Raw genomic sequence first — 22826 nt, forward strand, 5'->3', positions numbered from 1 at the left:
GACAGCTGGAGTTCTCCATACAGCACGATAGAGAGAGAGCAGCAAATCCATAAAGTAGCATGAGAGAGGGAGTGAGAGAGAAAAACTGTGTTGAACTAATTTATTAGAGTTCTTTCAGGAAGTTAACAAACAAGTTGGAAAAGAGAAACCTGTCGATGCTGTATACGTGAATTTCCAGACAGCATTTGATAAGGTGCCACGAAGATTACTACTCAAGCTAAGTGCGCACATGTAATGTATGGTAGCTAAATTTGTCGATGACACCAAGAAGGGTAGAAGGAGAGGTTGTCAAGGCGTCAGAGTGGTGACATGGGGATTTTCACAGTAAATTCATCGCAGTGTTAATGTAACCTTATTTGTGACAATAAGATTAAAGATTAAGATTATTTAAAAAAGGTAGAGAGTCTGCAAAGGGATATAAGTTGGTTAGAAAAGGCATGTTACAGTTATCATGGGGGACTTCAATATGCAGGTGGACTAGGAAAATCAGGTTGGGAGTGGATCCCAAGAAAAACAATTTGTGGAATGTCTAAGAGATGGCTTTTTGGAGCAGCTTGTGACAGAGCCTACTAGGGAACAGGCAATTCTGGATTTGGTGATGTGTAATGAGGCAGACTTGATTAGGGAATTTAAAGTGAAGGAACCCTTAGGGAGCAGTGACCACAATATGATAGAATTTACCCTGCAGTTTGAGAGGGAGAAGCTGCAATCAGATGTAAAGGTATTACAGTTAAATAAGGGTAACCATTAAGACATGAGGGAGGAGCTGGACAGAGTTGATTGGAAAAGGAGCCTTCAGGGCAGCACTGGGGTGCAGTGGGTTAGCACTGCGGCCTCACGGCTTCAAGGTCCCAGGTTCAATCCCGGCTCTGGGTCACTGTCCGTGTGGAGTTTGCACACTCTCCCCGTGTTTGCATGGGTTTCGCTCCCACAACTCAAAAGATGTGCAGGGTAGGTGGATTGGCCACGCTACAATTGCCCGTTAATTGGGGAAAAAAATGAATTGGGTATTCTAAATTTTAAAAATTTAAAAAGGAAAAGGAGCCTAGCAGGGAAGACAGTGGAACAGCGATGGCAGGAGTTTTTGGGGGTTATTCGGGAGGCACAACAGAAATTCATTCCAAGGAGAAAGAAACATGATAAGGGGAGACAAGGCATCCATGGCTGGCAAGGGAAGTCAAGGACAGCATAAAAGCTAAAGAAAAAGCATACAAAGTGGCGAGAATTATTGGGAAGCTAGAGGATTGGGAAGCCTTTAAAAGCGAGCAGAGGACAACTAAAAAAGCAATAGGGTGGGGGGGGGGGGAAGAAGATGAAGTATGAGTGCAAGCTAGCTAGTAATATAAAGGAAGACAGGAAGAGTTTTTATCAATATATAAAAGGTAAGAGACATTGGACCACTGGAAAATGTGGTTGGAGAAGTAATAATAGGAAACAAAGAAATGGCAGATTAACTGAATAGTTACTTTGCATCAGTCGTCACGGTGGAAGACACCAGTGGGATGCCAGAGCTCCAGGAGAACTAGGGGGCAGAGGTGGGTGCAGTGACCATTACTAAGGAGAAGGTTCTGGGGAAAATGAAAAGTCGGACGGTGGATAAATCACCTGGACCGAATGGACTACACCCCAGAGATCTAAAAGAGACAGCTCAGGAGATTGTGGAGGCATTGGTGGTGATCTTTCAGGAATCAGTGGAGACAGGAAGGGTCCCAGAGGACTCGAAAGTGGCTAATGTAACACCACTGTTTAAGGAGGGAGGGAGGTAGAAGGTGGGAAATTATGGGCCGGTTAACCTGACTTTGGTCATTGGAAAGATTTGAGTCCATTATTAAAGATGAGATCGCGGAGTACTTGATGGTGCATGGTAAAATAGGACTGGGCCAGCACGGCTTCGTCAAGGGGAGGTCATGTCTGCCAACTCTGTTAGAGTTCCTTGAGGGAGTAATAAGGAAGTTAGACAAAGGAGAACCAGTGGATGTGATTTATTTAGATTTCCAGAAGGCCTTTGACAAGGTGCCGCATAGGAGACTTTTAAATAAGTTAAGAACCCAGGGTGTTAAGGGTAAGATCCTGGCACGGATAGAGGATTGGCTGACTGGCAGAGAGTGGGGATAAAGGGGTCTTTTTCAGGATGGCAGCCGGTGACTAGTGGTGTACCTCAGGGATCGGTGCTGGGACCACAACGTTTCACAATATACATTAATGATCTGGAGGAAGGAATTGAGGGCACTGTTGCTAAGTTTGCAGATGATACAAAGATCTTAGAGGGGCAGGTAGTATTGAGGAAGCAGGTGGGCTGCAGAAGGACTTGGACAGGCTAGGAGAGTGGGCAAAAAAGTGGCAGATGGAATACAATGTGGAAAAGTGTGAGGTTATGCACTTTGGAAAGAAAAATGGAGGCATAGACTATTTTCTAAATGGGGAGATGCTTAGGAAATCAGAAGCACAAAGGGAATTGGGAGTCCTTGTTCACGCATCTCTTAAGTTTAACATGCAGGTTCAGTCGGCAGTTAGGAAGGCAAATGCAATGTTAACATTCATGTCGAGAGGGCTAGAATACAAGACCAGGGATGTACTTCTGAGGCTATATAAGGCTGTAGTCATTGTGAGCAGTTTTGGGCCCAATATCTAAGGAAGGATGTGCTGGCCTCGGAAAGAGTCCATAGGAGGTTCACAAGAATGATCCCTGGAATGAAGAACTTGTCGTATGAGGAACGGTTGAGGACTCTGGGTCTGTACTCGTTGAAGTTTAGAAGGATGAGGGGGGGATCTTATTGAAACTTACAGGATACTGCATGGCCTGGATAGAGTGGACGTGGAGAGAATGTTTCCACCTGTAGGAAAAACTAGAAGCAGAGGACACAATCTCAGACTAAAGGGACGATCCTTTAAAACAGAGATGAGGAGGAATTTCTTCAGCCAGAGGATGGTGAATCTGTGGAACTCTTTGCTGCAGAAGGCTGTGGAGGCCAAATCACAGAGTGTCTTTAAAACAGATATAGATAGGTTTTTGATCAATAAGGGAATCAGGGGTTATGGGGAGAAGGCAGGAGAATGGGAAAAATATCAGCCATGATTGAATGGCGGAGCAGACTCAACAGGCTGAGTGGCCTAATTCTGCTCCTATATTTTATGGTCTTAAGTGAGTGGACAAAAATTTGGCAGATGGAATATAATGTTGGAAAATGTGATCTTCTCCACTTTGGCAGGCAGAATAGGTAAGCAGCATATTATTGCAGAACTCCGGGGATCTGGGAGGGCTAACTAAATCATAAAATGCATTCAGGTACAGCAAATGATTAGGAAGACAAATGGAATGTTACAATTTATTGCAAAGAGGACGGAATAGAAAAGTAAGAAAGTTTTACTGGGCCTTTGTGAGGCTGCATCTAGAATACTGTATGCAGTTTTGGTCTCCTTATTTGAAATTACGCTAAAATAATTAAGTAAGAAACAATTCAGAGAAGGTTCACTCATCTCTTTCCTTGGATGAAGGGCTTAATCTTATGAAGCAAGGTTGAACAGGTTGGATTGTTACCCATTGGATGTTTAGAAGAATGAGAGGTGATCTTATTGAAAAAAATAAGATCCTGAGAAAGAATACCAGGAGGATGTTTCCTCTTATCAGAGTGACTAGAACCGGAGGTCATAGTTTAAGAGGAGGCCCCCATTTAAGATGGAGAGCAGGAGAATTTTTGTTGTTAATATGTGGAATTTTGTTCCCCAGCCAGAAGTGGAGGTTGGGACAAGGGAGTCAAGGGTTATGGCGAAACAGACAGGAATGCTAAGTTAAACTACAACCAGATCAGCCTTGATCTTGTTGAGTGACGGAGCAGGCTCAAAGAACCAAATTCCGATGTCCTGCTCTTAATTCCCATGTTCCGAGCGTAACCTCCCTATTCTTGTACTCTAGGCATCAGCCAGGAAAGAATATGTCCAATATGTGTTCTTCATCACCTTAACTACCTGGCCTGATAATTTCATCTACTCCAAAGTTCCTCCATTCCTCTTCACTTTCCAGAAATGGAAAATATCTTTGCACATTCTCTTGACTAGTTGATCCTCCTTAAATGCATTACCTCACATTTCTCAGAATTGAATTTGATTTGCCATTTTTCTGCTTAATTGGCCGGTCTATTGATATCTTCCTGCTAGACACGGTTTTCTTCGTCATTGTCAATTACACAGCCAATTTTCGCATCATTTGCAAACTTCTTAATCATGGTGCCTACATTTAAGTCGAAATCATTAACATATAACATGAACAGCAAGATACCCAGCACCTAGCCCCTGTGGAAATGGCCTTCCAGTCACAAAAATACTCAGCAACCATAATTTGCTTCCTGTCACTGAGCCAATTTTGGATTCAACTAAAATCTATTTATATTACATCAAACAAGTTACTCTCATTGAATTATTATACGAGGCAACAAGGAGTGTTACCACGTTAGTCAGAGATGTCTTTCCCTTAATAAATCCATTCTGACTTAAAGGTAAACTCGTCATAGTCCCAGGGGTAAGCCACGGTGAACAGATCTCCAGCACTGAGTCCGTCCCTGTGGCTCAGAAGGGAAGGAGGGAGAGCAGGAGAGCAATAGTTATTGGGAACTCGATAGTTAGAATGACAGATAGACAGTTCTGAGACAACGAAAGAGACTCACGGATGGTATGTTGCCTCCCGGGTGCCAGGGTCCGTGACGTCTCAGACCGTGTTTTCAGAATCCTTAAGTGGGAGGGGGAACAGTCACAAGTCGTGGTATACATCGGTACCAACGACATAGGTAAGAGAAGGGACGGGGATTTAAAACAGGAATTTAGGGAGCTAGGGTGGAAGCTGAGAGCCAGGACAAACCATGTTGTCATCTCTGGTTTGTTGCTGGAGCCACGTGCTAGCGAGGTGAGGAACAGGGAGAGAGTGCAGATAAACACGTGGCTGCAGGGATGGTGTAGGAGGGAGGGTTTCAGTTACGTGGATAATTAGAGCACATTCTGGGGAAGGTGGGACCTGTACAGACAGGACGGTTTGCACCTGAACCAGAGGGGCACCAATATCTTGTGAGGGAAATTTGCTACGGCTCTTCGGGGGGGTTTAAACTGATTTGTCAGGGGGATGGGAAAATGAGCTGTAGTCCAGAAGCCAGTGTTGAGAGTAGTGAGGTACTGAGGAGGGTATCAAGGTCGCAGGAGTGTACCAGCAGACAGAAAGGTGGGTTGAAGTGTGTCTACTTCAATGCAAGGGGCATCTGGAATAAGGTAGGTGAACTTGGAGCGTGGGTTGGTACTGGGATTATGATGTTGTGGCCATTACGGAGACATGGTTAGCACAGGGACAGGAATGGTTGTTGGAAGTTCCGTGGTATAGATGTTTCAGTAAGAGTAGGGAAGGTGGTAAAAGAGGTGGAGGAGTAGCATTATTAATCAAGGATAGTTTAACGGCTGCAGAAAGGCAGTTCGAAGGGGATCTGCATACTGAGATAGTATGGGCCGAAGTTAGAATTAGGAAAGGAGCAGTCACGTTGTTAGGAGTTTTCTATAGGCCCCCAAACAGTAATAGAGATGTGGAGGGAGAAATTGCAAAACAGATTATGGCTAGGTATGGAGGTCTCAGGGTAGTTGTCATGGGTGACTTTAACTTTCCAAATATTGATTGGAACCTCTATAGGTCGAACAGTTCGGATGGGGCAGTTTTTGTACAGTGTGTGCAGGAGGGTTTCCTGAAACAATATGTGGATAGGCCGACAAGAGGGGGGGCCACATTGGATTTGGTACTGGTTAATGAACCGGGCCAAGTGTTAGATTTGTTTGCAGGAGAGCACTTTGGAGATAGTGACCACAATTCAGTGTCTTTCACTATTGCAATGGAGAGGAATAGGGCCATACGGCAGGGCAAGGTTTATAATTGGGGGAGGGGTAATTATGATGCGATTAGGCAAGAATTAGGGAACATAAGGTGGGAACAGAAACTGTCAGGGAAAGGCACAAATGAAAAGTGGAGCTTGTTCAAGGAACAAATACTGTGTCCTTGATAGGTATGTACCTGTCAGGCAGGGAGGAAATGGCCATGTGAGGGAACAATGGTTCACAAAAGAGGTTGAATGTCTTGTCAAGAGGAAAAAGGAAGCGTATGTAAGGATGAGAAAACAAGGTTCAGTTGGGTCGCTTGAGGGTTACAAGGTAGCAAGGAATGAGCTAAACAAAGGGCTTAGGAGAGCTAGGAGGGGGCATAAGAAGTCCTTGGCGGGTCAGATCAAGGAAAACCCCAAGGTTTTTTTACTCTTATGTGAGAAATAAAAGAATGACCAGGGTGAGGTTAGGGCCAGTCAAGGACACTAGTGGGAACTCGTGCATGGAGTCAGAAGAAATAGGAGAGGCGTTGAATGAATATTTTTCTTCAGTGTTCACCAAGGAGAGGGGCCATGTTTTTGAGGATAAGAGTGTGATACAGGCGGGTAGGCTGGAGGAAGTAGATGTTCTGAGGAAGGATGTATTAGCAATTTTGAAAAACCTTAGGGTCGACAAGTCCCCTGGGCCAGATGGGATATATCTAAGGATTCTTTGGGAGGCAAGGGATGAGATTGCAGAGCCTTTGGCTTTGATCTTTGGGTCCTCACTGTCCACGGGGATAGTGCCAGAGGACTGGAGAGTGGCGAATGTTGTTCTTCTGCTCAAGAAAGGGAATAGGAATGACCCTGGTAATTATGGGCCGGTTAGTCTTCCTTCGGTGGTCGGTAAGTCAATGGAAAAGGTCCTGAAGGATAGGATTTATGACCATTTGGAAAGATAGTCAACACGGATTCGTGAAGGGTAAGTCTTGCCTCACAAATTTGATTGAATTCTTCGAGGAGGTAACTAAGTGTGTAGATGAAGGTAGAGCAGTTGATGTCGATTACATGGATTTTAGTAAGGCATTTGATAAGGTTCCCCATGGTCGGCTTATGGACAAAGTAAGGAGGTGTGGGATAGAGGGAAATTTGGCCAATTGGATAAGTAACTGGCTATCACCTAGAAGACAGAGGGTGGTGATGGATGGAAAATTTTTAGACTGGAGACCAGTTACCAGCGGTGTACCACAGGGATCAGTGCTGGGTCCTCTGTGATTTTTATCAATGACTGGGAGGAAGGGGCTGAAGGATGGGTCAGTAAATTTGCTGATGACACCAAGATTGGTGGAGTAGTGGATGAGGTGGAGGGCTGTTGTAGGCTGCAAAGAGACATTGATAGGATGCAGAGCTGGGCCGAAAAATGGCAGATGGAGTTTAACCCTGATAAGTGCGACGTGATTCATTTTGGTAGAAAAAAATTGAATGCGGATTACAGGGTCAACGGCAGGGTTCTGAGGAATGTGGGGGAACAGAGAGATCTTGGGGTTCATGTCCACAGATCTCTGAAGGTTACCACTCAAGTGGTAGAGCCGTGAAGAAGGCCTATAGTGTGTTAGCGTTTATTAACAAGGGCTTGAGTTTAAGAGCCGCGGGGTTATGCTGCAACTGTACATGACCCTGGTGAGACCATATTTGGAGTATTGTGTTCAGTTCTGGTCACCTCACTATAGGAAGCATTGGAAAGGGTGCAAAGGAGATTTACCAGGATGCTGCCTGGTTTGCAGGATAGGTCTTATGAGTAAAGGTTGAGGGAGCTAGGGCTTTTCTCTTTGGAGTGGAGGATGAGAGGTGACTTAATAGAGGTTCATAGGATGTTGAGGGAGATAGATAGAGTGGACGTCCAGAGACTATTTCCTAGGTGGATGTAGCTGTTACAAGGGAGCACAACTATAAGGTTCAGGGTGGGAGATATAGGAGGGATGTCCGAGGTAGGTTCTTCACTCAGAGAGTGGTTAGGGTGTGGAATGCTGTGATAGTGGAGTCGGACACTTTAGGAACTTTCAAGCGGTTATTGGATAGGCACATGGAGCACGCCAGAATGACAGGGAGTGGGATAGCTTGGTTTCGGACAATGCTCGGCACAACATCGAGGGCCGAAGGGCCTGTTCTGTGCTGTACTGTTCTATGTTCTAGATGACCATAGGCTGCTTTTCCCTTTTGAGGGGGAAAGCTGTCTTGTGGTATTTTAACCTGAGGATCACCACATCTCAGGCGAGGGGCAAGGTTTAGAAGGCGGGTCTTAATGAAGTGCTATTCTGACTCTGCCTCCCTCAATGACAATTTATACTGTGTCTCAGAACTTTTTCCAATAATTTGTCTACCCCTAATCTGGCTGCCTGTAATTAGCTGGGCTATCTTTAAGTTCTTCTTTAAACAACGGTATAACATTAGTAATCCTCCAGTCCACTGGTGCCAGACCTGTAGCCAAAGACTGAAAAATGATGGTCAGAGTCTTGGCTATTTCTTCTCTTAGCAGTCTGGGGTACATTTTATCCAGCCTGACCATTTATCCACCTTCAAGGATATTAAACAACATATTAAAATTTCCTCCCTAAGTTTTTCCGATCCAGTATTTCACACTCTTCTTAACTACAATGTCTGCTTCCAGCCTCAGTGTTGTGAAAACAGATGAAAGGAATTCATTAGGAGCCATTCCCACATCTTGGTCTCAACATGTTACCTTTTTCTTGTTCTTTATAACGCTCCCAATCTGGTGGATGGCTTGCGTTCCTTGCCTTCATTTGGATCTTTTTTCAGTTTTGTACTTTTTCTCACCTTCCCTATTGACCAATTTGTTTAATTGCTCAGTTAGAGCTCTTTCCCGTCAGAGTTGAGTGCTCCATCAATTTATTTTGAATACCTCCCATTGTTCATTTGCAATTTTAACCAATAATAGCCCATTCCAGTCTTTTGTGGTCAATTCTTTCCTGATCCTTTAAAGCCAGAGGTATCCAAATTTGTTTCTAAATTGCCCTTCCCCCTGTCAAACTATCAAATTTCACCATATCACAGTCACTGTTAGCGATGTGTTACCTCAATCTTGGATTATTTACTAATTCAGGCTCAGTAAAATAATATTGTTCCAAAATGCTGTTCTAAATACACTCAAGAAATTGGAACTAAGTGAAAACAGACCATGTGGAAATTATAGTACTTCATTATAACGGCTGTGTTTATGCAACAAACTTCATTGATTTCATGTTTATGTATCTTGCCAGAACCTATAAGCAGTCACCCAGCACCTGATATTGGGGATTAGTGATGAATGTTGGAATTTCAGATATATTGCATTATATGTAGTTGGTGCAGTAAAGGTTAAAAGTTGAGGTTAATATGTGACTGCTGCAGTCATGTTTTCAACATCCTAGTCTGAAAGGCAGCGAGCCTTTTGGAGATAGAGGTGTAATTAAAGCATCGTAAAAGTTGGGCAAATGTAATTTTGTTTGTATAAAGAGGTATCCTTGGAGGGTAGATAATTAGAGACATTGTGTTTAGTTCAGAAAGACAACGTACTTAATGGGAGGAGCCAGGCGTTGAAGCAGTCAGATGTTGAGTTTTCAGTTTTGAAATTCAGTTTTAGATTGGGTTGTGGGCAGACAAGCCGTTTCTCTGAAAACAATGAGATTTGATCTGTCTGTGAACAGGAGCAGTTTCTCTCAAAATAGTGAGTTTAAAGATTTATCATAGGATTTGCAGTGCAGAAGGAGGCCTTTCGGCCCATCGAGTCTGCACCAGCTCTTGGAAAGAGCACCCTACTTAAGCCCACACCTCCACCCTATCCCTGTAACCCAGTAACCCCACCTAACCTTTTTGGACACTAAGGGCAATTTATCATGGCCAATTCACCTAACCTGCACATCGTTGGACTGTAGGAGGAAACCGGAGCCTAGTGCTCTGATCAGGAAGGGCCAGTGGAACTACCGGGAATCAAAATATACATAATATATTACACACACACGCGCAACACATATTAACATAATTTATATTTCTGCATGGTACATTCAAATCAACAATCCTCTGTGCAAAAATAAGCATGGATGAAAGCTTCCATAACACTATCAAGCAATAAAACGGAGTACCTTAAGAACTTGAACTTGCCCTTCAGTGGTGATATCTTGCATTAGCTCACAGAAGGATTGGCACAGGGCAGCTGCAAAATTCTGCAAGATATAATTTTCATGCTCACATCAAAGTGTAAAATAAGTTAATGACACATTCCAGCAGGCACACAGTGTAATTTTGTATCCAAAAGTCAACAGAAATACAAAAGTGAAAAGAATATAATTGATCCTCAAGGATAGTGCAGTGAACTGAAATGGCACCAAAAATTGCATTAGTGATTCAGTTTTGAGGAAAGTTCAAAAAACGAATCCAATATCAATACATAAATTTAATAAACTTTGTTGGCTCAGTGTAGTTATGCATTTTAATGCCTCTCCCTCCCCACAAGCACACTGGAAAGCTTCAATAAATGTTAATGTTGTTTGGTTTTTATTTTGATGTTTAAAGGGGAAATAAAGGTCTAAGAGAAAACACATTTTATTCAAATTATTCCCTCATTATATTTAGAAAAATTATTTATGAAAATAATCAAAAAGCCACATATTTATGCACGCGAGACCTGTCAGTTAGTTCTCCTTCTTTCTATTTTAATGCCACCATTGACTGGAAGTATCTCAAAGTAGAATCCTAACCTATAGCAACCATGCCACCTAGGAGTTTACAGATCATAATGAAAATGAACGGGATAATGATGGCCAATTCTACAAAAGAAGGAGGTCATATTAAGAAATATCGTAACACCGAAAGATAAATATTGCATACGGCCATCGCCCTGAAACATTACCTCAATTTGGCTCTCCACAGCTGCCTGACCTGCTGAGCATTTCAGCAATTTTGTTTATGAATCAAAAGTACATTTCTTGATCACATTTTCTGAAATATATTATTCCACATTTGTACAGGTATATTTACTGGGCAGTCCTTCGTACGTGTTGGGAGGAATGAATTTTGCCACTTACCAAGCTGCTGCTGGTATAATTGAAGCGGGGAAAGGAGCAGGTGACAGACAGGCCACCCACTGCACAGTCTGTGCCCCCCCCCCACCCCCCATCAAACCTGCCAGCAGAAGAAAGTAAAATCTAGCACTTAAGGTTAACCCAAAACTGTTGTTTCCCCTAAGCTGCATGTGCGTGCGACATACAACAGTTGTGAAGTTACCGCACAGGGCCTTCACAAGTTATTCCTTTTAAGACATGCTCATGCTTCCGCACAAAAAAATTAAATGTATCATGCATTGAAATAAACATATTATGAAATAGACGGATTGTTGTTGAAACTCAATAATATTATGCTCCTCAATCTGATTCGCATTCGGTGCATTTCATGATTTTCTGTTTGTGATGTATCATGTTGTTCTGTGGATAATGTTTTACCGCTGCCATTCTCAAACTATTTTGCTTCTTTATTCTTTCATGTCGACAATTCAGAAAGCAAGAAATATAAGAGTACAACGTGCAAACCGTGCCTCTGTTCACACCACTGCTTTATTTTGCCATATGTAGACATTTTTTTCAATGTTTGAAAAATAATGCAAGTACCAGGAATATCACTTTAAACATATTTTAAAATAAATTGCCACAACACTACAGTATAAATGTCCCTACTAAGTTAAATGATATGCTGTGGATAAGTTACAACCACACCCCTAGTCAAGCTGTTCCAGTGCAGCTTCAACACTGGCATCTACCCGGCAATGTGGATACTTGCCTAGGTGTCCTGTACATAAGAAACAGGACAAATCCAACCCAGCCAATTTTTTTAAAAATTCATTTACGGGATGTGGGCGTCGCTGGTTAGATCAGCATTTATTGCCCATCCCTAGTTGCCCTTCAGATGAGTTGCCTTATTGAACCGCTGCAATCTTTGAGATATAGGTACACCCAATGTGCTGTTACCGCCCCACCAGTCTAGTATCAATCATCAGCAAAGTGATGGAAGGAGGCACCTATACTGCTATCAAGCGGCACTTACTCAGCAATAACCTGCTCACAGCCGCTCAGTTTGGGTTCCGCCAAGATCACTCAGTTCCTGACCTCATTACAGCCTTGGTTCAAACATAGACAAAAGAGCTGAATGCCAGAGGTGAGGAAAGTGTGACTACCCTTGGCATCAAGGCAGCGTTCGACCTAGTATGGCATCAAGGGGCCCGAGCAAAACTGGAGTCAATTGGAATCAGGGGGAAAACTCTCCACTAGTTGGAGTTATACCTGGCACAAAGGGAGATGGTTGTGGTGGCTGGAGGTCGATCATCTCAGCTCCAGGTCATCACTGCAGGAGTTCCTCAGGGGAGTGCCCTAGGCTCAACCACCTTCAGCTGCTTCATCAATGACCTACCTTCCATCATAAGGTCAAAAGTGGGATGTTTGCAGATGACTGCACAGTATTCAGGACCATTCGCGACTCATCAGATAATGAAGCAGTCCATTTTCAAATGCAACAAGACCTGGACAATATCCAGGCAAGTTACACTCCCACCACACAAATGCCAGGCAATAGCCACAAGAACATAGAACATACAGTGCAGAAGGAGGCCATTCGGCCCATTGAGTCTGCAACGACGCATTTAAGCCCTCACTTCCACCCTATCCCCGTAACCCAATAACCCGCCCTAGCCTTTTTGGTCACTAAGGGCAATTTATCATGGCTAATCAACCTAACCTGCACGTCTTTGAACTGTGGGAGGAAACCGGAGCACCCGGAGGAAACCCACGCAGACACAGGGAGAACGTGCAGACTCCACACAGAGAGTGACCCAGCGGGGAATCGAACCTGGGACCCTGGCACTGTTAAGCCACAGTGCTAGTCACTTGTGCTACCGTGCTGCTCAAAGAGAGGATCTAACCATCACCCCTTGACAGTCAATGGCATTACCATCGCTGAATCCCCCTCAATCAACATCCCGGGGTTACCACTGATCAGAAACTGAACTGGAGTAGCCATATAAATACTGTGGTTACCAAAACAGGTCAAAGGTTAGGAATCTCTCTCCAGCATACTCCTGGCAAACATACAAGCGATCAAAAACAAGCTGGATGAACTTAACGTTAGACTTACCTCTCAGTGGGAAATAAGAGACTGCTGTGTGCTCTTTTTCACAGAGACATGGCTCACCCCCGCCTTACCGGACTGCGCAATACAACCTGAAGGCTTCTCAATTCATCGGGCAGACCGCACTGCGTCATCAGGCAAAGTGGAGGGTGGAGGAGTTTTCCTCCTCATCAACTCCTCCTAGTGCTTGGATGTGGCGACCCTGGCGACTGGATGTGGCAACCCTGGCGACCTACTGCTGTCCGGGCCTAGAATACCTGACCGTGAAGTACTGCCCATACTATCTTCCACGTGAGTTCACTTCAGCCATTATCACAGCGGTCTACATCCCACCCCAGGCAGAAGCTGGACGAAATGTACACAGTTATAAACAACTACGAAACAGAACACCTAGAGACCTGTTCATTGTGGCTGGGGACTTCAACAAGGCCAGCTTCACGAGTGTACTGCCAAAATTCCAAGCACATCTCCTGTCCCACCAGGGGCGACAACATTCTTAACAACTGCTACTCAAAAATTAAGGGCGCCTACCATTCCTTCCCCCAACCGCACTTTGGGAAATCAGACCATAAGACGGTGCTCCTTCTCCCAGCATACAAGCAGAAACTTAAATGGGAGAATCCAGCTAAGAAGGTCGTACAGTGCTGGTCTGAGGAAACAGAAGAGCTCTTACGTGACTGCTTAGAGACAGTGGACTGGTAAATATTTAAGAACTCAGCGACCAACTTAAATGAGTATGCCACCACTGTCACAGACTTCATCAGCAAATGTGTGGATGACTGCGTGGCAAAGAAAGCAGTACATACATTCCCCAACCGGAAACCATGGCTCAATCGCGAGATTGACTCCCTACTGAAGGACAACTCTGAGGCGTTCAAGTCAGGCGACCCTGACCTATACAAGAAATCCAGGTATGACCTCCACAAAGCCATCCGAGATTCCAAGAGAGAATATCAGACCAAGCTAGAGTCACAGACTAGTGTTACAGACTTTCGGCGGTTGTGGCAAAGCCTAAACAACATAATGGGCTACAAAGCGAAGCCGAACAGTATCTCCGGCAGCAGCACACCCCTCCCCGATGAACTCAATGCATTCTATGCTCGGTTCGAGCAGGAAACCAACGATCCGCTGTCGAGTGCCCCAGCAGCCCATAACACACCCATAACCACCATCACACCAACGTGCCTCAATGACTACCTGCCGGTGTCCCTGACCTCAGTCGTTATGAAGTACTTCAAGAGGTTGGCCCTGAAGCGCATCACCTCTAAACTCCCAGAACGCTTTGATCCACTGCGATTCGCATACCGTTGCAACCGGTCCACAGCAGACGCCATCTCCCTGGCCCTATACTCATCCCTAGAGCATCTGATGACTCCTACATCAGACTCCTATTTATTGACTACAGATCCACCTTCAACACCATAATCCCAGCCAAGCTCATATCAAATAATAATACTAATAACAACCTTTTATTGTCACAAAGCTCCAAAACCTAGGACATGGCTCCTCACTCTGCAACTGGATCCTCGACTTTCTAACCCACAGACCACAATCAGTAAGGATAAACAACAACACCTCCTCCACAATAGTACTCAATACTGGGGCCCCGCAAGGCTGCGTACTTAGCCCCCTACTATACTCCCTGTACACACACGACTGCGTGGCAAAATTTGGTTCCAACACCATCTACAAGTTTGCTGATGATACGACCATAGTGGGCCGGATCTCGAATAACGACAAGTCAGAATGCAGGAGGGAGATGGAGAACCTAGTGGAGTGGTGCAGCGACAACAATCTATCCTCAATGCCAGCAAAACTAAAGAGCTGGTCATTGACTTCAGAAAGCAAAGTACTGTACACACCCCTGCCAGCATCAATGGGGCCGTTAGATGGTTAGCAGTTTGAAATTCCTAGGGGTACACATCTCCAAAAATCTGTCCAAGTCCACCCACGTCAAGGCTACCACCAAGAAAGCACAACAGTGCCTGTACTTCCTCAGGAAACTAAGGAAATTTGGCATGTCCACATTAACCCTTACCAACTTTTACTGATGCACCATAGAAAGCATCCTATCAGGCTGCATCACAGCCTGGTATGGCAACTGCTCGGCCCAGGACCGCAAGAAACGTCAGAGAGTCGTGAACACAGCCCAGTCCATCACACGAACCTGCCTCCCATCCATTAACTACCTACACCTTCTGCTGCCTTGGGAAAGTGGGCAGCATAATCAAAGACCCCTCCCACCCGGCCTACTCACTCTTCCAACTTCTCCCATCGGGCAGGAGATACAGAAGTCTGAGAACACGCACGAACAGACTTAAAAACAGCTTCTTCCCCGCTGTTACCAGACTCCTACACGACCCTCTTATGGACTGACCTCATTAACACTACACCCCTGTATGCTTCATCTGATGCCAGTGTCTATGTAGTTACATTGTGTACCTTGTGTTGCCCTATTATGTATTTTCTTTTATTTCCTTTTCTTTTCATGTACTTAATGATCTGTTGAGCTGCTCGCAGAAAAATATTTTTCACTGTACCTCGGTACACGTGACAATAAACAAATCCAATACAATCCTGCAGCGAGTAACTCACCTCCTGACCACCACCTACAAGGCACAAGTCAGGAGTGTAATGGAATATGAAACCCAAAGAGAAAATGCTGGAAAATCTAGCAGGTCTGGCAACATCAGTAGAGAGCTTTGACAAAGGATCATCTGGACTCGAAACGTTAGCTCTTTTCTCTCTCTACGGATGTTGCCAGACCTGCTGAGACTTTCCAGCATTTTCTCTTTTGGGTTCAGATTCCAGCATCCGTAGTAATTTGCTTTTATCCAGTGTAATGGAATATTCTCCAATTGCCTGGACGAGTGCAGCTCCAACAACACTCAAGGTGTTTGGCACCATCCAGGACAGAGCAGCCACTTGATGATACCCCTTCCACAAACATTCAATTCCTCCACCACCGATGAACACTGGCAGCTACGTGTACCATCTACAAGATGCACTGCAGGAACTCACCAAGGTGCCTTAGGCAGTACCTTTCTAACCCACTGCCACTACCATCTAGAACGACAAGAGCAGCAGATACCTGGGAAGGCCACCACCGGCAGGTTCCCCTCCAAGTCACTCACCACCCTGACTTGGAAATATATCGCGATTCCTTCACTGTTGCTGGGTCAAAATCCTAGAACTCCCTCCCTAACAGCACTGTGAGTGTACCTACACCTCAGGGACTGCAGCAGTTCAAGAAGGCAACTCAGCACACCTTCTGATGGGCAAGAAATGCTCACCAGCAATGCCCACATCCCATAAATTAATTTTTTAAAACTTTTAAAATGAACTATGTCACAGCATCTCAGAGTCCCAACAATTAAAGCAATAATTCTCTCAAGTAGTATCCATTTTCAGTGAGCAAACATTATACTTTGATCCACATGTAGATAAAAACTTGAAGGGAAAGCATGTACAGGGCTATGAGGGAACAGCAGAGGCCTGGGATTAATTGGGATGTTCTACCGAAGACTCACGGCCACAAAGGGATGAATGGTCTTCTTCTGCTTTATCATACCATGATAAATTGGATAAGCCAAGAACACATGGAACAATGCTTACCACATCCCTTTAATAGTTGGTTAATACACAGATCAGGATAGTCTTTGAATTATTAATCAGAATCGGTACCCAAGAGGCGGCCATTTGGCCCATCGCGTCTGCACCTGCTCTCCAAACAGGCACCATGACTTTGTGCCATTTTCCTGCCTTTTCCCCACAGCCCTGCACATTGTTTGTTTCTATTCAAGTAATCATCTAATGCCCTCTTGAATGCATCGATTGAACCTGCCTCCACCACACTTTCCCAATTCCGAAGCACTCGCTGTGTGAAAAGGTCTTTCCTCACATCGCATTTTCATCTTTTGCAAATCATTTAAAATCTGTGCCTTCTTGTTCTTGATCCTATTACAAGAGGGAACAGTTTCTCCATAGCTACTCTGTCCAGCCCCATGATTTTGAACTTCTCTATCAAATCCCCCCTAAGCCTACTTCTCTCTAAGGAGAACAGATCCAACATCTCCAATCTATCCTCATAACTGAAGTTTCTCATCCCTGGTATCATTCTTGGAAACCTCTACTGCACTCTCTCCTCTATATCACTCTATATATTATTATTAATATATCCAATTAGTTCACATCCTTCCTATAGCTTGACGCCCAGAACTGAACACAATATTCTGTATAAGGTCTAACTAGTTCAGTAGAACCTACTTGCTCTTGCATTCTATCCCCATATTAATAAAGTCCAGGATACTGTATGCTTTATTAACTGCTCTCTCCGCCTGTCCTGTCACCTTTGAGGATCTATGCACACATACACCCAGGTTCCTCTACTCCTGCACCCCTTGAAGAATCTTGTCATGTAAACGTATTTTTGAGTGCAAAAACTAAAGAGCTGTAATAGTTGGAGTCTTCAACTACCCTAATACGATGTCTTTCCATGTTCTTCCAACCAAATTGCATCATTTCACAGTTCTCCGTATTGAACTTCATCTGCCGCCTATCTGCCCACTCCACCAACTTGTTTATGTCTTTTTGAAATTCTACACTGTCCTTGTCACTATTTACAATCCTTCCAAATTTTGCGTCATCCGCAAACTTTGAAATTGACCCCTGCGCATCAAGATCTTTTGGAACTTTACTCCTGTTTTTTGGCCTTTTCCATAATGATGCTAAATATACAATGATTTCTATCTCCAAAATGGTTCTCCTCTGCTACTTCATCCACTTACCCAGATTCCACTCCTAACACTAAATCTAGAATTGTGCGCGCTCTTGTTGGGCTTGTTACATGCTGGCTAAAAATGTTCTCTTGAATGCAGTTCAAGAATTTTGTGCCCTCTGTGCCTATTACTCTTCATATCACAAATCGTATTAGGGTAGTTGAAGACTCCAACTATTACAGCTCTTTAGTTTTTGCACTCAGAAATACGTTTACATGGTGGCAGAGTGGTTAGCACTCCACCGTGTCCTCAGGACCCCCACCCCAAAGGCCCAACTTAGGTGTAGGGGGTCCTTGAGCCCCTCTCACCCCACTTTATAAGGCAAGACACCCTTAGGTCTGACCCCTATGAGCAACCTGGCACTGCCATCCTTTCAATGTGGGGGGGGGGGGGGGGGGGGGGGGGTGGACCAGTGGTGTTTTTGTGGACCAGTGCTAAACGGCACCATGATGAGGTCTCGGGCACAGGTTGCGTTCATGGGCCTCGGGAGCATTGGACACCAAACTGCTCACTTAATATGTAAATCCCGACCTTGGCCAGTGAGTGTGAGATCCAGATCATGAAATCTCACGAGATCCGACGGTGTTCCGAGCATCGCAAATCTCGAGAGGCCTCTTGTGAGATTTATCGGCCTCGTCACAACACCGAGTCAGGCATGACGAGGCCATTCGATCACACCTGATATTTATCCCAGCCCTGTTTAGGTCTAGACCATCCAGCTTGTACAGGTCCCATCTTCCCAGAACAGGTCCTAATGCCTCAGAAATCAGATGCTCTTCCTCCTACACTAACTTTCCAGCCATGTGTTTAATTGTTCAATTCTCCTATTTCCATGCTCAGTCACACTTGAGATTGGGTATAATCCTGAGATTATTGCTTGCGAGGTCCTGTTTTTCAATCTCCTTCCTAGCTCGCTGAAATCTGCTTCCAGAACCTCATCCCCTTTCCTAGCTAAGTAATTAGTACCAATATGGATCACAATCTCTGAGCGATCATCCTCTCCCAGAAGAATGTCCAGCCACCACATCCTTGATCCTCGCACCAAGGAGACAACAGAAACGCCTGGCGGTTCCTCTAACCAACAAATCCGCTATCACTATTGCTCTGGTAATTCAGAGCAGCTGGCTCCAATTGGGAAAAGATTAGGGAATCACTGCAAGAGTATAAAACCAATTCACACTGGGTTGGGGGAAGCAAGAGAAATTTGGGCATCATGCAGTTGTCTTCAAAATAAATCTGTCTTAATGTTTCAAATTCACCTTTTCTTCATCATATGATTAATGAAATTAACCACTCAGAGGTTAGAAGGGTTTAAATTTGCAAAAGAGATATTGGCATGTTATCTGTACTTAAATTGTTCCGGCACTGCGACCAGGTGAGTTACACCAAGTATACTGCGAGACATGAACGTGGAAATTGTAGAGGCAATGGTCATTATCTTTTTTAGGCTTGAGTGGTTCCAGAAAACTGGAGAATTGCAAACATTACACCTTTGTTCAAAAAAGAATGCAAGGATAAACCCAGCAATGACTGGCCAGTCAGTTCATCTTCAGTGGCGGGGAAACTTATAGAAACAATATTGGATTGGATTTTGTCATAGTCACATCGACAAATGCGGGTTAATCAAGGAAAACCAGCACGGATTGTTACGGGAAAATCATGTTTAATGAACATGGTGTTTTTAGAAAAGGCAGCAGGGAGGATTGATAAATCCAATGCTCTACATGGACTGCCAGAAGGTGTTTGATACTGTGCTGCAGAACAGGCATTTGAGCAAAATTACAGTTCATGGAGTAAAAGGGAAAGTAGCAACATGGATACAGAATTGACTGAGCTGCAGGAAACAGAATAGTGGTTAAATGGTATTTTTCTGCTAGAGAGAGGTTTACAGTGGGGTTCCCCAGGGATTGGTGCGGGGATCCTTGCTTTTCCTGGTATATATTAATGACTTAAATCTTGGTGTACAAGGCAAAATTTCAAAGTTTGCAGATGATACAAAACTCGGAGGCATTGTGACCAGTGAGGAAAGAACTTCGAAAGAACATAGACAAGGTGGTGAATGGATAGACACGGTGGCAGAAGAGGTTAAATGGAGAGAAATGTGAAGTGATTCATTTTGGTAGAAAGAAAACAGAGAGACAATATGAAACTGGGGTACAACTTTAAATTGGGTGCAGGAGCAGAGGGACCTGGGTGTCTATGTCGATAAGTTATTGAAGATGACATAACAGGTTGAGAGCATGATTTTAAAAAGCATATAGTATCCTATGTTTATTAATAGCGACATATTAGAGGTAGAAGAGGCACTTGGGCAACACGGTAGCATAGTTGCTTCACAGCTCCAGGGTCCCAGGTTTGATTCCCGGCTTGGGTCACTGTCTGTGCGGAGTCTGCACTTTCTCCCCATGTGTATGTGGGTTTCCTCCGGGTGCTCCGGTTTCCTCCCACAGTCCAAAGATGTGCAGGTTAGATAGATTGGCCATGCTAAATTGCCCTGAGGTGAGGTGTGGTTACTGGGTTACGGGGATGGGTGGAGGTATGGGCTTAAGTAGAGTGCTCTTTCCTAGAGCTGGTGCAGACTCGATGGGCCGAAAGGCATCCTTCTGCACTGTAAATTCTATGATTCTATGAAGAGCAAGGAGGGTATGTTGAAGGCATCAGCTGGAACAATGTGTTCAGTTCTGGGTGGCAAACTTTTGGAAGGATGTGAAGGCATTGGAGAGGATGCAGAAAAGGTCACACGAATGTTTGCTGGGATGAGGAATTGCAATTATTAAGATAGGTTGGAGAAGTTAGGACCGTTTTCCTGAAAGAAAAGAAGGCTCAAGGAGATTTTGTAGAAGCATTCAAAATCATGAGGGATCTGAACAGAGTAGATAGGGAGACACTTTTCTCACTCAATGAAAGGATCAAAAATGAGAGGACGAAGATTTAAAATAACTAGTAAAAGAAGCATAGTGGTAGGAGATAAAACCTTTTCACGCAGCAAGTGGTTAGGGAATGCTCTGCCCGAGTGTGGTGCAGACAAGTTCAATTGAAGTATTCAAAAGGGAATAATAATAATAATCTGCATTAATGTCACAAGTAGGCTTACATTAACACTGCAAGTAACTTACTGTGAAAATCCCCTAGTCGCCACACTACGGTGCCTGTTCAGGTACACAGAGAATTCGCCGAACAAGCATGCCTTTTGCGACTTGTGGGAGGAAACCCACGCAAACATGGGGAGTACGTGCAGACTCCGCATAGACAGTGACCTAAGCCGGGATACAAACCCGGGTCACTGGCGCTGTGAAACAACAATGCTAACCACTATGCTACCATGCTGGAATTAGGATGACATCCAAAAAGAAAGAATGGGCAGGGTGATGGAGCTAAGGCAAAAGATTGGAACGAGGTGTGTTACCTCATTCAGAGAGCAGGCGCAGACACAATGAGGCAAAAGGGCCTCCTCCTGCGCTGTAACAATTCTGCGATTCAAGGACAGATATTGTAAATTGTTTTTATCTCACTGACCTTGTGCACTATTACTTTTGTTTATTCAAAACCTGTGGAAGTGTGAACCGAAAGCAAACTGCTGTATAAAATTTTCCTGAACACACCTTGGGCACCCTTGCTCTTCCCTGTCCTTTACACCACTGCTATCCCAGTCTATGTTTAGATATTTAAAGTCCTCCATGAAAACTACTCAATAATTCTTGGACTTGCACATTTGAATTCTGGGTCACAGCATGTTTACCCATAAAGGCACAAATTATACATGTGATGTACTGCATGGGACTGCACCAAATGAGTTGCATACAATCTCAGTCCAGATGAGAAGCACACTCCATACTGAGTACAAAAATTGTAATTTTACCCACATTCTAGATAGTTCCTCCGTCCCATCTATGCTAATGTTCTATTTGGGTTTGACTGTAGGTAAACGTCAGTAGGTAAACAGCAACAGGTTTGTTTTCTGTGCTTGTCCTGGAACTGACAGCAGAAAATTATTTTTTTGAGATTCAAAGTGCACTGCTGATGCTTTAGACTCAAACCTGAGAAACAAGCACTATCAACTGGGCAGATCAGGTAGAAATGTTTGATGTTCCTGTAGAGAGGCCAATAAGTGCTCATTAATGACAAGATGACAAGGCGTCGGAGATGAACAGCAAAAAGCCTCAGTCATAGAAAAAAAGTGGTGGAATGGGGTAGATTCTATAGCTTCATGAATCTCAAGAATAATGTGAAGGACCAAGATCCCACACTGCATATTTTATAAAATATATATATAGATATCCTCATGGTTACTTCTAAAATTTAAAAATCTGATCAAAGATCCATAAAATGGCTGAAACCCCATCGTCTGTGACCCCAGAATATAAGAAGCCACTTTGCAGTTTCAGGATGAACTACTAATGATCACCTGGGGGCTGCACAGCCTAACTTCAAAGGGAGGTACATCAAAAGCATTTTTGTATTTGATAACCCAGGCTTGCCAGTGGAGCCAGAATGTCTACCGAGACAATTGCCTCTCAAGTATTCCTTTTAACCCACAATGACAGTCTTGAAGACCAAGCCAAAATTTAATATAAATTCAGAGTGCCCAATTCTTTTTTAACCAATTAAGGGGCAATTTAGCGTGGCCAATCCACCTACCCTGAACATCTTTGGGTTGTGGTCATGAGACCCACACAGACTAGGGGAGAATATGCAAACTCCACACGGACAGTGACCCATAGCCGGGATCGAACACAGGTCCTCGACACCATGAGGCAGCAGTGCTAACCACTGCACCACTGTGCTGCCCTACCAAGCCAAATTGCAGACCTTTTGTTGAAGGCCTAGTGGTGAGGTAATGTCACGTGACCCAAGCGTCTCGCTTGCTGAACATGTTGATATTGTCTTGCTGAGCTGATTAGCTCAGTCTGCTGCTTTAACATCCGCCTAGCAGGCCATACCAAGGAGCTGTGGCCCAGGTTGGTCACCTGGCCACACCTACTCTGCTTCTGTTGGAAGTTCTGTTCCATTGCATACAAAACTGATTAATCTCTGTTTGCTTACCTTATGCTGAAGG

General features: G+C 44.2%; 1 protein-coding gene across 5 annotated transcripts in view; it reads right to left on the reverse strand.

The window, feature by feature from the left end:
• ipo11 (importin 11) overlaps nt 1–22826 on the reverse strand; it is an 878696-nt gene that overhangs the window by 349640 nt on the left and 506230 nt on the right. For all 5 annotated transcript variants that reach the window (XM_072496963.1, XM_072496961.1, XM_072496959.1 and 2 more), the window contains one exon: nt 9962–10042. In XM_072496963.1, coding sequence (XP_072353064.1) covers nt 9962–10042 — 81 coding nt within the window. The remainder of the gene's footprint in view (nt 1–9961; nt 10043–22826) is intronic.

Source organism: Scyliorhinus torazame, chromosome 3 (assembly GCF_047496885.1).
Source record: "Scyliorhinus torazame isolate Kashiwa2021f chromosome 3, sScyTor2.1, whole genome shotgun sequence".
Lineage (NCBI taxonomy): Eukaryota > Metazoa > Chordata > Chondrichthyes > Carcharhiniformes > Scyliorhinidae > Scyliorhinus > Scyliorhinus torazame.